Below are 13,676 nucleotides of genomic sequence, written 5' to 3'. Positions count from 1 at the left end.
GTGTTATCAGAATTTGGTTAAAACCTGATTAGGTTTTCCCCCTGTTGGTTGGGCATTGCTGTATGCCTGGTAGTGGTGGAAGCCTGCAGCATGTCTGAAACTGGTTGCAATTTTCTGAATTTGATAGTGGGGGTTTGGTGTTTCTGTGGCAGAGGCCCAGGGGGTAGGGTGTGTCTCAGTGTTTCTGTAGGTCTGAGGTGCATTTTACACTTGCATTTCATGGTGGGAGATTCTGCAGCATTTCCAGTGAGGGGAGCTGGATCAGACCATGAATCAAGGGGGTAGGGTAGAATGAGAGGGTTCAGCAATGGGTGCTGAGGGATGCATGTTCAGTAATTTTTCACCCTGGGAATTGCATCTCTATTGAAAACAATGTCTGTGAGAAAACTGTAAAGATGATTTGGTGATTTTTCTTTCAGCCCAAGTCCAACAAGTGGAGGGTAATGTTCCATTGCTTTCTGAACATTGACAGCCAAAGAGAATAATGCTCTGGGAGTGATCCTGTGTAGTTACTTTCAGATGTCACTACTCAACATGCAGCCATTTGTTTTCTGCTGAGTTTTTACTCCCTCCAGATTAGTTCACAGGTGGTTAATTAGGAAGGTGTGTGGCTTCCGGGGCAAGGGGCAGATTCTGCCTGGCCTTGGTACAGGTGCACAGTGTGAATAGGTAGGGAGTAAAGTCCCCTCCCTCTCACGTGGCAGACTTTCAAGCTCCGTATTCAGGGGAACATGGGCACTGCTTTTTCCCTGCTCCCTTGGTGTGTACAGTGTCCCACAGGGGGCAAGGAGAATGGGTCTGCTCCCCCTGCAGCCCATATGCTGGACATTTTACTAAATAAGTCAGAGGAGTTTTACTTTATCAACTGAATTTATCACAGACAATAGAGCAAATGGGAAAATGATTTTCTCTGGTTATGTTTGGGTAGAATTATCATCCAAACTGTACTCAAACAGCACCATAGCCCCAGTGATCCTCTCCGGGTGAGGCAGCAAAATGCTTAAAGGACTGGAGGCACACAGGGCAGACAGCCTGATTATCCCAGGTCTTCAATGTCACAGAAGTCCCCGCTCAGGAACACCATAAGTTGAATTTCTGTGGCTGAGAATGAGGCTTGTGTATTTCAGGATGATTGGCTAGAGGGAATTCTGACTTTGTATGATTGATCAGGTCTCCTTCTATCCCCTGACATGCCCTGTGCCCTGTTTGCTCCCTTTGCACTGTCTGGGCCATGGAAAGGGAAAGGAACAGGGTAGAGAATCTGTCCCAAACTCCCTTTAGAAATAACCAGTAAAGTTCCCATGTTGATTTCTCTTTCAGATGGAGTCCAAGTGACAGAGGGTACGTTCTCAGAATACTATTTTGAGAATGACATATTACCATATTTTCTTCAGAACTTTTGTCCTAGTTCAACAGCAAGATTTTTTTTTCTTCTACCCTTTTCACTAGAACTCCCATTATACTTGCTGGAACCTAGATTAACTCACAGGAGGGTTAGTTAGCAGATCCCATGTCTCTGAGTTTCAGAGCCCCCCGCCCCACATGTACAGTGTGTGGCAGAGGGAAAAAGTATTTCACCTTTCCAGTGTATTTTGTTTTATCTTATTGGGAGCTGGGGGGAGGGAGGGAGTTATGATTAATGGGTTTTTTTGGTGACTTTTTTTCTAAATGAAGATTTATTTATCAGTGCATGCTGTTTGCTGGAGGATAATGGTCTTTAACTCCACAAAGAACTTCCCTGTTACAAGATGGCTGCCATCTCCCCTTGTTCTCAGTATTAGTGAAGCCTCAGTACCCTCAGTTATGTAGCATTTTTGCATAGGGCATCTCTCACTCATTGCTCTCACAAGGACTGAAGGCCCAACAAAGACCGATGCCACCTCCATTTGCCTGTTCTTCCCAGGACTCCTCTTTGCATCCTGTCACCAGAGATGCTGCTGTGACATTTGTTATGGCATGTAGGACATACTTTGTAGCATTTGCCACTGCAGATTTTGTTGGGCCAGTATGGTACTGTATCTCTTGAATTGGCTTATCATTGATGATTCAGAAAAATGCCTTAGTTAAAGTGAAGTAGGATCTGCACCCAGAAATATTTTGGGCCCATTCAAAACCTTCAGTATATGGTTTATCTCACAGCATGTGTTTGAAACTAAAAATGTGTTAAGCCATCATTTATGCTCATTGAGGGAATGGCAGAGCCCACCTCTGGTCCAGGAATTTGCAAGTGGCACATGGCCCCATAGGGACCCTTACCAGCTGGTGTAAATTAGAGCAGTAATGGCTCTGAGCTAATACTGTGTAGGGTTTGCCACATCATGTTCGATAAACCCTGTCTGGCTTTCGAGTCTCAGGTAGAGGTGGTTCCAAATGGCATTTTTTCCATAGAAAAGTTCACCTCTGTAGAACTTCTGATGAACTATTTACTCTGAGGAACCTCTTGGTAAGGGGAGTCTGTTCATCATGGTCTCACTGGCCCTGTCATAACCATACAGCTAAGGGTAACCTAGAATTCCCCCTTTACCTCAAAGGGGTTAAGAAGCTGAAATAACCTGGTTGGCACCTGATCAAAAGGACCAATGGGGAAAGAAGATACTTTCAAATCTGTGGGGGGGGGAGGCTTTGTTTTGTGTGTTCTCTTGGGAAGCAGAGAAGCATCAGGTCAGAAAACTCCTTCTCCTATAAACCAATCCTGAACCAGTCTCTAATATTACAAAAAGAGTAAGTAAATAAGGCAAGGCGTGTTAGATTACCTTTTGTTTTCCACTTGTGAATTTTCCCTTTGCTAGAGGGAGGTTTATTCCTGTTTTTTTTTGTAACTTTGAACTAATCCTACAGGGAGTTCCTCTGTGTTTGTGAATCTTTTGTTACCCTGTAAAGTTATCTTCCATCCTGATTTTACAGAGGTGATTCTTTTACCTTTTCTTTAAATAAAATTCTTCTTTTAAGAATCTGATTGGGGTTTTTAGTGTCCTAAAAACCCAAGGGTCTGGTTTACCTATTTGGTTGGTATATTATTCTCAAGCTTCCCCAGGAAATGGGGTGAAGGGGCTTGGGGGGATATTTTACGGAACAGGAACTCCAAGTGGTCCTTCCCCTGATTCTTTGTCTAAATCACTTGGTGGTGGCAGCATACTGTTCAAGGACAAGGTGGAATTTGTGCCTTGGGGAAGTTTTTAACCTAAGCTGGTAAAAATAAGCTTACTGTTCAAGGACAAGGTGGAATTTGTGCCTTGGGGAAGTTTTTAACCTAAGCTGGTAAAAATAAGCTTAGGGGGTCTTTCATGCGGGTCCCCACATCTGTACCCCAGAGTTCAGAGTGGGGAAGGAACCCTGACTGGCCCATATAAGAGAATGGGAACATGAGGTAACCAACCCCCCCACGCCCCAAAACCTCTCTCAAATGTTCCACCAAAATATGTAAATTTTCACGTAAAACTAAATATTTTTGGTTTGGGATGTTTGGCTTTTTATGATAAATCAACATTTCCTGTGTTATGTAGAAATTTTTTGCAAAAAACCCACCATTTTGTTGTAAACCTAATCATCCATTGACAAACAGTTTCAAGAGAATTTTCAGCCAAGCCTAATTTCAGTCTCTGGTTTCATTTCAGTAGATTTACAAGGAGGACAATAACAGACATTCTGTAGTCAACCCGAGGCCTAAGGTGTTACAGTACCTCAGTTCACACAGTTTGGCGGGTCAAGAAGATTTTTGGAACTTGATATTAATTATTATGTACTTGGGAATGTCTGAAATCTCTACTAGACACAGTATGTTATGGTATTTGTCCAGGTTTTATTAAAACTGGTGTGTGAATGTACTTAAACATGAGGCTTTCTTTTCTTTTTCAGAAGGAAAGGACAACAAGAAGAGTAAGTTTGAATTGGTATCAGGACAGCTACATTCAGAGGGGAACTATGTGCCTTCTTTGTAACAATAACATTTACTCAGTTTAGCAGTGAGGGAGGTTTATAATCTTTAATGGTGCCCAGTATATAAAATGGGGTCAGGAACATAGTGGGGACCTGTTCAGCACCCTCCACAGGCATATCTGCAGAAAAGGCTTAATGTGACTGTGGCATAGGGAGTCTGTGAAACTTATGTGCTGGGTGTATTGGAGTCAGATAGGTTTCCACTCAAATATAGGAAACAGAGTATTGCTCAGGGTGTGGAGTTTCCATCTACTGCCAAGGAAAACAATGACTCTTTGGGCTTGTCTACATGGTGAAATTGTCTGTCATAATTATTCTGGAACAACTCCCCCTTTTGGACACTCCTCTTCTGGAAAAAAAATGTCATTTCCAGTTTAGCTGAATCCATTTTAGAAGTGGATTCAGCTAAACTGGAAAATTCACTCTCTCTGAAAAAAGAGTGTCCACATGGGGAGTTACTCCAGAATAGCTATAGAACTTTAGATTCACATCCTACATTATTCCGAGATAACTTCCTCGTGTAGGCAAGCCCTTATTTGGAAAGATTTGGTCACATTGATGGTATCAAGCCATTCTGCAGGTGGGACATGTACAAGTTCTTCTTTGCTTGAGTTCCTGCTTGTTTTATTCATTTCTTTAGGGGAGGAGTTTGTGGAACATAAGGCTAATGTGTTTTTGTCAGACCTATGCTGCTCATGGTTGGTGAAATCTTGTGAGGAGTTCACATCCATTGCTGATGGAGAGTGTTAACATGTTCCTTAGGGAGTACAAGTGGCCTGCGTCTCTTACACAGGCATTTCTTTCTAGGCCTCTGCTTTACAACCCATCACTTTACACTTACATGTTTATAAATTTGTACCTGGAACCACAGAGGAACTTAGTGGTTGTGATACTGAGCTTCACAATACCTAACTTTTAGGAACCTAGAAAATCACTGGGATAATGATGGGATCCCCATAATCCTCTGTTAGGCACCTAAACTCCCAGCAAAATGCTTGGGGAGAGATCAGCACCTTAAAATAGATCCACAAAAGCCAGCATGATAGGCAGGGAATCACCTAAGTCAGAGAATGGGGAATGCCAACGAGAGGGGTGTGTGCTAAACCCCACTCCTCTTACAAACACAGGCATCTAAGTCCAGGCTTCAGGGAGGTGTCAAAGTCTGTTTGCAATCTGCAGCCAGCTCTAGCTCTGCTCTACACTACAGACTGACCTTGATATTACTATGTCGCTCAGCAGTGTGAATAATCCAGACCCCTGAGCGACGTAGACCTAACTGCCTGCCTGTGCACAGTGCTATGTTGAGTGGAGGGCTTCTGCCGCCACACAGCTACTGCTTCTCACGCTATGTCTACACTACCATTTACGTTGGTATAACATGTTCCTGAGCAGCATAAATTACACCAACATAAACGCTGGTGTGGACAGTGCTATATCAGCGGGAGAGCTTCTCCCTCTGACATAGCAACTGCTGCTTATTGGGGTGGATTAATTATGTCAATGGGAGAGCTCTTTCCCATTGATATAGAGCAGCTACACTAGAGATCTTACAGCAGCGCAACTTCATGGGTACACCTGAGCAGCAGCAAGATCTCTAGTGTAGACATAGCCTTAGAGAGGTGGATTACCTATACCATCGGGAGCGCTCTCTGCCATCTCCATTAAAGCTCTACAGCTGCAGCTTTTTAAGTGTAGACCTGCCCCTAGGCACTGACGCTGTTTGTTGCAAGACACACCACAAAAGGTGATAGTAGCAGCTCCCTTATTGCTTTTATCCCAGTGGTTAGTACACTCACCTGGCATGTGGGAGATCCAGATTCAATTCCTGTTTCTTCCTAATGGGGAAAAAGGATTTGAACTGTGGACTCCTATACGCTATGGGATATTCTGACATTGTGCTCTTTCAATCTCTCCTCTTGAAGCTGCTCCACTTTGGATAAAAAATTAAACAGTCACTGGTCCAGAGAAAGAAAAAATTAAGACTTATTCTATAGCCTGATGGTTAGGACAATGGGGCTACAATAAGTAATGAACATCATGGCAAAAAAGGAACTCTGAATGGATTCCCCCTCAATATATTTTGCCATTGTTGTAAATCATAGAATATCAGGGTTGGAAGGGACCTCAGGATGTCATCTAGTCCAACCCCCTGCTCAAAGCAGGACCAATCCCCGATTAAATCATCCCAGCCAGGGCTTTGTCAAGCCTGACCTTAAAAACTTCTAGGGAAGAAGATTCCACCACCTCCCTAGGTAACGCATTCCAGTGTTTCACCACCCTCTTAGTGAAAAAGTTTTTCCTAATATCCAACCTAAATCTCCCCCACTGCAACTTGAGACCATTACTCCTTGTTCTGTCATCTGCTACCACTGAGAACAGTCTAGAGCCATCTTCTTTGGAACCCCCTTTCAGGTAGTTGAAAGCAGCTATCAAATCCCCCCTCATTCTTCTCTTCTGAAAACTAAACATCCCCAGTTCCCTCAGCCTCTCCTCATAAGTCATGTGTTCCAGTCCCCTAATCATTTTTGTTGCCCTCCGTTGGACTCTTTCCAATTTTTCCACATCCTTCTTGTAGTGTGGGGCCCAAAACTGGACACAGTACTCCAGATGAGGCCTCACCAATGTCAAATAGAGGGGAACGATCACGTCCCTCTATCTGCTGGCAATGCCCCTACTTATACATCCCAAAATGCCATTGGCCTTCTTGGCAACAAGGGCACACTGTTGACTCATGTCCAACTTCTCATCCACTGTAACCCCTAGGTCCTTTTCTGCAGAACTGCTGCCGAGCCATTCGGTCCCTAGTCTGTAGCGGTGCATTGGATTCTTCCGTCCTAAGTGCAGGACTCTGCACTTGTCCTTGTTGAACCTCATCAGATTTCTTTTGGCCCAATCCTCCAATTTGTCTAGGGCCCTCTGTATCCTATCCCTACCCTCCAGCGTATCTACCACTCCTCCCAGTTTAGTGTCATCTGCAAACTTGCTGAGGGTGCAATCCACACCATCCTCCAGATCATTTATGAAGATATTGAACAAAACCGGCCCCAGGATCGACTCCTGGGGCACTCCACTTGATACTGGCTGCCAACTAGACATGGAGCCATTGATCACTACCCGTTGAGCCCAACAATCTAGCCAGCTTTCTATCCACCTTATAGTCCATTCATCCAGCCCATACTTCTTTAACTTGCTGGCAGGAATACCGTGGGAGACCATGTCAAAAGCTTTGCTAAGGTCAAGGAACAACACGTCCACTGCTTTCCCTTCATCCACAGAGCCAGTTATCTCATCATAGAAGGCAATTAGATTAGTCAGGCATGACTTGCCCTTGGTGAATCCGTGCTGACTGTTCTGATCTCTTTCTTCTCCTCTAAGTGCTTCAGAATTGATTCCTTGAGGACCTGCTCCATGATTTTTCCAGGGACTGAGGTGAGGCTGAGTGGCCTGTAGTTCCCAGGATCCTCCTTCTTCCCTTTTTTAAAGATGGGCACTACTTTACCCTTTTTCCAGTCATCTGGGACCTCCCCTGATAGCCATGAGTTTTCAAAGATAATGGCCAATGGCTCTGCAATCACATCCGCCAACTCCTTTAGCACTCTCGGATGCAGTGCATCCGGCCCCATGGACTTGTGCTCATCCAGCTTTTCTAAATAGTCCCGAACCACTTCTTTCTCCACAGAGGGCTGGTCACCTCCTCCCCATGCTGTGCTGCCCAGTGTAGTAGTCTGGGAGCTGACCTTGTTCGTGAGGGCACACTCGACTGGAGTGCAAGCCTTGTCGGCTGCCTTTCTGGCCCATGTCCCTATTCAGAACATCTGTAGGGCTGCCACATGGTCATCGGTTCACACGTTTACCTCACATTATGCGATTGTCTCCCAAACCAGGGATGATGCCGGGTTCGGCAGTGCTGTGCTCCATCCCGAGTGTCTGTGAACTCCTACCCACCTCCAACAGATATAGCTTGAAATCACCTATTGTGGAATACACATGAGAAATAACTCAACGAAGAAAAGACAGTTACCATTTCTGTAACTGGGGTTCTTCGAGATGTGTTGCTCATGTCCATTCCACATCCTGCCCTCCTTCCCCTCTGTTGGAGTTGTCTTGCAAGAAGGAACTGAGGGCGGGGGGAGTGCACAGCACCCCTTCTACCACACCATGGCGGCGCCACTCCAGGGGTCGCTAGGGGCGCTCCGCTATAGGTACTGCTAAGGGAAAAACTTCTGGCACCAATGCATGTGGTGAGCACGCACACCTATTGTGGAATGGACATGAGCATCACATCTCAAGAAACACCAGTTACGGAAAAGGTAACTGTCTTTTTCATGGAGTTATGGAGTACAATATTGACTGTTGTTACCAGTTCTGGGTGATGGATCGAGTGTGTAAGAAAGGCCATGAATGAGAAAACTGGGAGCTGATGACTGGGTATGTCTGCAGTGACAGCTTCTTCACTGAAGTAAGGTAATACCTGTTCACCAATTTGTCACTGAAATCACTCTTCTTTTGCAGAACAGCTCCAGAAGGAGCACGGTAAGTTCTCTTTGATTACTCATCTGCTACTCTCCTCAGGAAGAATATTCATAAATGAAAATGGATATTTCTTCATTGCATTGGCTTTCCTCAATCCAAAGAGATTTCTTCACCCTTCAAATGTATTATCATCCCCAAAGCAGAGCAGTTGATGGCTTGCGCTCACAGGAAATTGGTTCATTTACCTAGACTATTTATATTTATAATAACTCAAAAATTGAAAGCCTGATTTTTGTATCACCATAGACTATAAACCTTAAATAATGCCATGCCTCCCGTTCTGGTAATTATATCTTTGAGTGTATGGAGGAGGCTCACATGTTTATAATGCTGTTTATGTATTCATGATTTCAATGTGTTCATGATATGGTATATGCTGTTAATTGGGAAAATCATTTTGAGTAGATATATATTATGTGTTTTAAATTCTGTATACTGCTGTGGAATAGTAACTCTTTCAGTCAGAAAAAAAAAACCCACCATTTAGTTAGATTCTCTGCTACTCTGAAACTTCTTCATGCTGCTTTCAATATGTTATCTTCCACAAAGAAACAATTGAACTGAGTACTACTGGTTTGCGGTTGTGATGTGGAATCTTTGTATGGTGCTACTATATTGCCCTCTTTGTGAGCAAGTGCAAGGAGTGTGTCCATTACAAGGGGGGCATGGCTCGACATCCACACAACCTGCCTTCTGAAATACCCATAGGATCTCTTAATGTCAGAACAGTTCAGACCAAACTTCAGGATGCTGTTTTCTGCAAAGAGGGAAAATCCCAGTGCAGAGGCAACTCAGAACAGGAGAATAGGATGCAAACACAACCTTTCATCACTGCTTCCGAGCCCCACCTCAGTCTCCAGTGAATGTTCTTTAGCTGCAGCTCCAGACCTCTGTTATAACCTTCAGCCCAGTGATTATGGTTCTCAGGAGAGAGGTGGGAAACCCAAGTTCTAACCTCTGTCTCCTCCACCTCATGCAGAGGGTGAGGTCTGGCTCTCCCACAAAACTGCATGAGTGCTATAACAACTGGACTAAAGGTGAAAAGGGAGGTAGTCCTCCTTGCCATCCTTTGTGTGTGCAGTTAAGTGCACTCTACTATCTTACTTGGAAGGTAGGACTTAGGCTCCTGATTCAAGGAAGAATCACTCTCACAGTCCAGGATGCAGTTGTTTTTCTTACTTGAGTTAGCAAGGTTATTTTTCTTACTTGAGTTAGCAAGGTAAAAACATAAGTGTTGACACAGTGGCAGAAATGTCAGCTCCGGTTAGTCATAGAGGTACAATGCTACCCAACTCCCTGGGTACGTGCTTAGGCAGAGAAACCAAGACATTCCCTGTGCTGCCAGAGCCACAGTGCTGTTTTTAGGGAGAGGTTCATGCAGAGCTGTACTAGGTACATCCCACCAAACCTGCAGCTCCTGTTAGACCTATGCTAAATGCCACAAAGGAAGTAGAGAAGAGTATACGGAAGATGCCCATTAGTGGAAATTGAGATGCTACAGTATATATTGCACGTTGAAAGACTTGTTTTACTTTCAATTCTTTTTCTTTTCTGTTTTTTCGGACAATCTTTGGAAAGAGAAAGGTAAATTTCCTTTCCTTTTTGAGTTTATTGTTAATCAGATTGAGCCCAAATTGTTTGTTGATAGTGTGTATCACTATAGTTCCCTGAACCAACTGCGGGTTCAAGGCATTGTTAATAATGTATCTGTGATGATGTGTGAGTGGGGAAGGGCGTTTGGAAACAGGATTTGGTGAGTTGAAGGCTGGTTCTCCATTTTTGGAAAAGCACAGGTCTTCGTTTCATGGAGTTATGGAGTACAATATTGACAGTTGTTACCGATTCTGGATGATGGAACGGGTGTGTAAGAAATACTGTGAATGAGAAAACTGGAAGCTGATGATTGGGTATGTCTGCAGTGACAGCTTCTTCAGTGAAGTAAGGTAATACCTGTTCAACCAATTTGACATTGAAATCACACTCTTCTTTTGTAGAACAACTGCAGAAGGAGCATGGTAAGTTCTCCTTGATTACTCATCTGCTACTCTCCTCAAGAAGAATAGTCTTAAATGAAAACATATTTCTTCATTGCATTTTCTTTCCTCAATCCAAAGAGATTTCATCTCCCTTCAAATGTATTATTATCCCCAAGGCAGAACTCTTGATGTCTTGCTTTCACAGGAAGTTGGTTCATTCACCTAGACTATTTTTATTTATATTCTCTTGAAAATTGAAAGCCTGATTTTGTATCACCATAGACTATAGACCTTAGATAATGCCATGCCATTCTCGTAATTATATCTTTAAGTGTATGGAGGAGGCTCAGAAACGTATATAATGGTGGTTATGTTTTCATGATTTCAGTGTGCTCATGATATGGTATATGCTGTTAATTGGGAAAATCATTTTGAGTAGATAAATATTATGTGTTTTAAATTCTGTATACTGCTGTGGAATAGTAACTGTGTGCAGTTAAGTGCATGCTACTGTCTTACTTGCCAGCTAGGCTTAGGCTCTTGATTTAAGGAATAATTACTTTCACAGTCCAGGTTGCAGATTTGTTTGTCTAGTTACTTTTCTTGCTTGAGTTAGCAAGGTAAAAACATAAGTGTTGACACAGTGGCAGAGATGTTGGTTCCAGGTAGCCATGGAGGTACAATGCCACCCAACTCCCTGGGTACACGCTTAGGCAGAGAGCCCAAGACACCCCCTGTGCTGCCACAGCCACCATGCTATCTTTACGTAAAAGTTTGAGTAGAGGTCTGTCCTGCACATCCCACCAAAGCTCGGAATCAGACATCCTAGCTCCTGTGTAGACCTATGCTAAATGTCACAAAGGAAATAGAGGAGGGCAGGGAATCTGCCCGTTACTGGAAATTGAGATGGTACAGTATAGTATTACTATAGTATTACTATAGTATTACCATAGTAATCTAGCTAGAGATGTGTTCGATTATGATTTCTTTAAATGGCTGAGAAAATAGCTGTGCTGAATAGAATGACTATTCCTGTCTGTGTGTCTTTTTTGTAACTTAAGGTTTTGCCTAGAGGGATTCTCTATGTTTTGAATCTAATTACCCTGTAAGGTATTCACCATCCTGATTTTACAGAGGTGATTCTTTTTTACTTCTATTAAAAGTCTTCTTGTAAGGAAACTGAATGCTTTTTCGTTGTTCTAAGATCCAAGGGTTTGGGTCTGTGGTCACCTATGCAAATTGGTGAGGATTTTTACCAAACCTTCCCCAGGAAGTGGGGTGCAAGGGTTGGGAGGATTTTGGGGGGAAAGACGTTGCCAAACTACATTTTCTCAGGAACCCAGATAAAGTTTGGTGGTGGCAGTGGAAGTCCAAGGGCAAAGGGTAAAACAGTTTGTACCTTGGGGAAGTTTTAACCTAAGCTGGTAAAAGTAAGCTTAGGAGGTTTTCATGCAGGTCCCCACATCTGTACCCTAGAGTTCAGAGTGGGGAAGGAACCTTGACACAGCCCTTAGAGTACCTCCTCTCAGGCAAATCCCAGGCAAACTCCTTCTGTTAGCTGCTCTGCTGTTCACTGCTCAGTTGGTTCAGGATTGGTGGAAAAGCAAACCCCTGGCCATGCTCCGACTGTCACAACCACTACCCCTAGTGAAGCAGTCAAGGGACAAGTGTGGTATAGCAGACACTGTGCTGTCCAAGGATCTGTCTAGAATTGGTCAGTCCTCCTGTGGCCACCAGCCTTGTGCTGAGGGCTCAGCATACAGCAGCCACACCACACAGGAGAATCTGGGCCTGCATATGGAATGTCTAGAATGGCCCCATTTGGCAAAAGTCATTGACCTTAAGGGCCCACTTACGCTTAAGAGACATAAGACTGAGGATACCAGGTCTTATTATTTCCTGATCTTTCTGTTTCCTTTCACTCCAGTGGGAACTGGAGCTGGCATTACAGAGATCCCAGGGGTGCGGGAAGCGTGGGTGCTTGTGGAAACTGGAAAATTCCTAACTACATTAGACTTTTCTGATCCTGTTACTGTCTTTTTTTAGAACTACAAACCATGAGGTCTCAATTAGGTAAGAAAAATGGACCTTCTGTTGTTATTGATGAATGAAATAATTCATTCCTTAGTAACCCTATTTAACATCACAGCTGGCCCGGAAATGACAAATAGGAAGAAGGCTGAAAATGGTTTCTGTTATAAAGCCCTATTAGCAGATGCTCAGAGCTTTGTGTAAGAGCCTTGTTCTCATTTAGAAGGGTCTCTCTTTTGTCCTTGCCCAAAGATTTTTTTTCCCTTTTGCGAAGATTTTAAAGAAAAGCTGTTCAGATCTTTCTGAGAAGAGAGTGAATATTTTTTTCTGAATTATTAGGAAAAATAAGAAAATTGTGAACATTTTTTGTGTAGAGCCATAAGGCCCAAATGGCTGAGGGCTGAAAGCTGCAATTTGATACTACAGCATGACAAGCATTGTACAGTCTTTTCTGGAGAAGTCTGGTCTAGATTTAGCTGAGTTCCTAACTTTTGAAAATCCCACACTGAGTGTGTAGACTGGGCTATTCTGTTTAGGAGGAATTCACTGCATTTGTGGGCCTAGCTTAGCTTTGCAGTTAATTTACCAGTGTCAGTGACTGACAAGGATCTGTGCATTGGGATCTCTGCTGTCAACCTTCACACCCGTGCAGACTTCCACTGCTGTCAGCTGTACTCTGCAGGATCACAGGTCTCACCTGCCTAGAACCAACTGCAGACTCAGGACCAACGCTGACTCCCAGTGTTCTTAGAGGACCATACACAGGGTTGTGGGCCAGGAGGACCTGTCGATGCAGGTACTGGAATGATTCCTGATGCAGCTGGTGGCATAATCAGGACCTAGTTAGGCCACCTCTAAATCTAGTCAATACCATGCGTCTGGCCCATGCATCATTAGAATGAGAAAAAAGAAAAAATTAGGAAAAAAAAAAAGAATGAGAAAAAGTGAGAAAAAAGAATAGACAAGGTGGGTGAGGTAATAACTTTTATTAGACCAACCTCTACTGGGGAGAGAGACAAGCTTTCAAGCTTACACAGAAGCTCTTCCTCAGGTCTGGGAAACATTCAGAGTGTCACAGCTTGTCAAGATTCCTTCCCCACTCTGAACTCTAGGGTACAGATGTGGGGACCTGCATGAAAACCTCCTAAGCTTACTTTTACCAGCTTAGGTTAAAACTTCCCCAAGGTACAAACTATTTTA

At 43.6% G+C, this 13,676-nt stretch overlaps 1 protein-coding gene across 1 annotated transcript in view; it reads left to right on the top strand.

The window, feature by feature from the left end:
- Positions 1–13,676, top strand: part of LOC141976360 (butyrophilin subfamily 3 member A1-like) — an 85,815-nt gene that overhangs the window by 35,368 nt on the left and 36,771 nt on the right. The window contains exons 7-11 of the mRNA XM_074937310.1: positions 3,856–3,876; positions 8,449–8,469; positions 10,033–10,053; positions 10,464–10,484; positions 12,492–12,518. Of these exons, the coding sequence (XP_074793411.1) occupies positions 3,856–3,876; positions 8,449–8,469; positions 10,033–10,053; positions 10,464–10,484; positions 12,492–12,518 (111 nt within the window). The remainder of the gene's footprint in view (positions 1–3,855; positions 3,877–8,448; positions 8,470–10,032; positions 10,054–10,463; positions 10,485–12,491; positions 12,519–13,676) is intronic.

The sequence above is a fragment of the Natator depressus genome, chromosome 23 (assembly GCF_965152275.1).
Source record: "Natator depressus isolate rNatDep1 chromosome 23, rNatDep2.hap1, whole genome shotgun sequence".
In the NCBI taxonomy this organism is placed as follows: Eukaryota; Metazoa; Chordata; order Testudines; family Cheloniidae; genus Natator; species Natator depressus.
The sequence above is the reverse complement of the archived record's forward strand: the minus strand, read 5'-3'. Positions and strand labels throughout refer to the sequence as shown.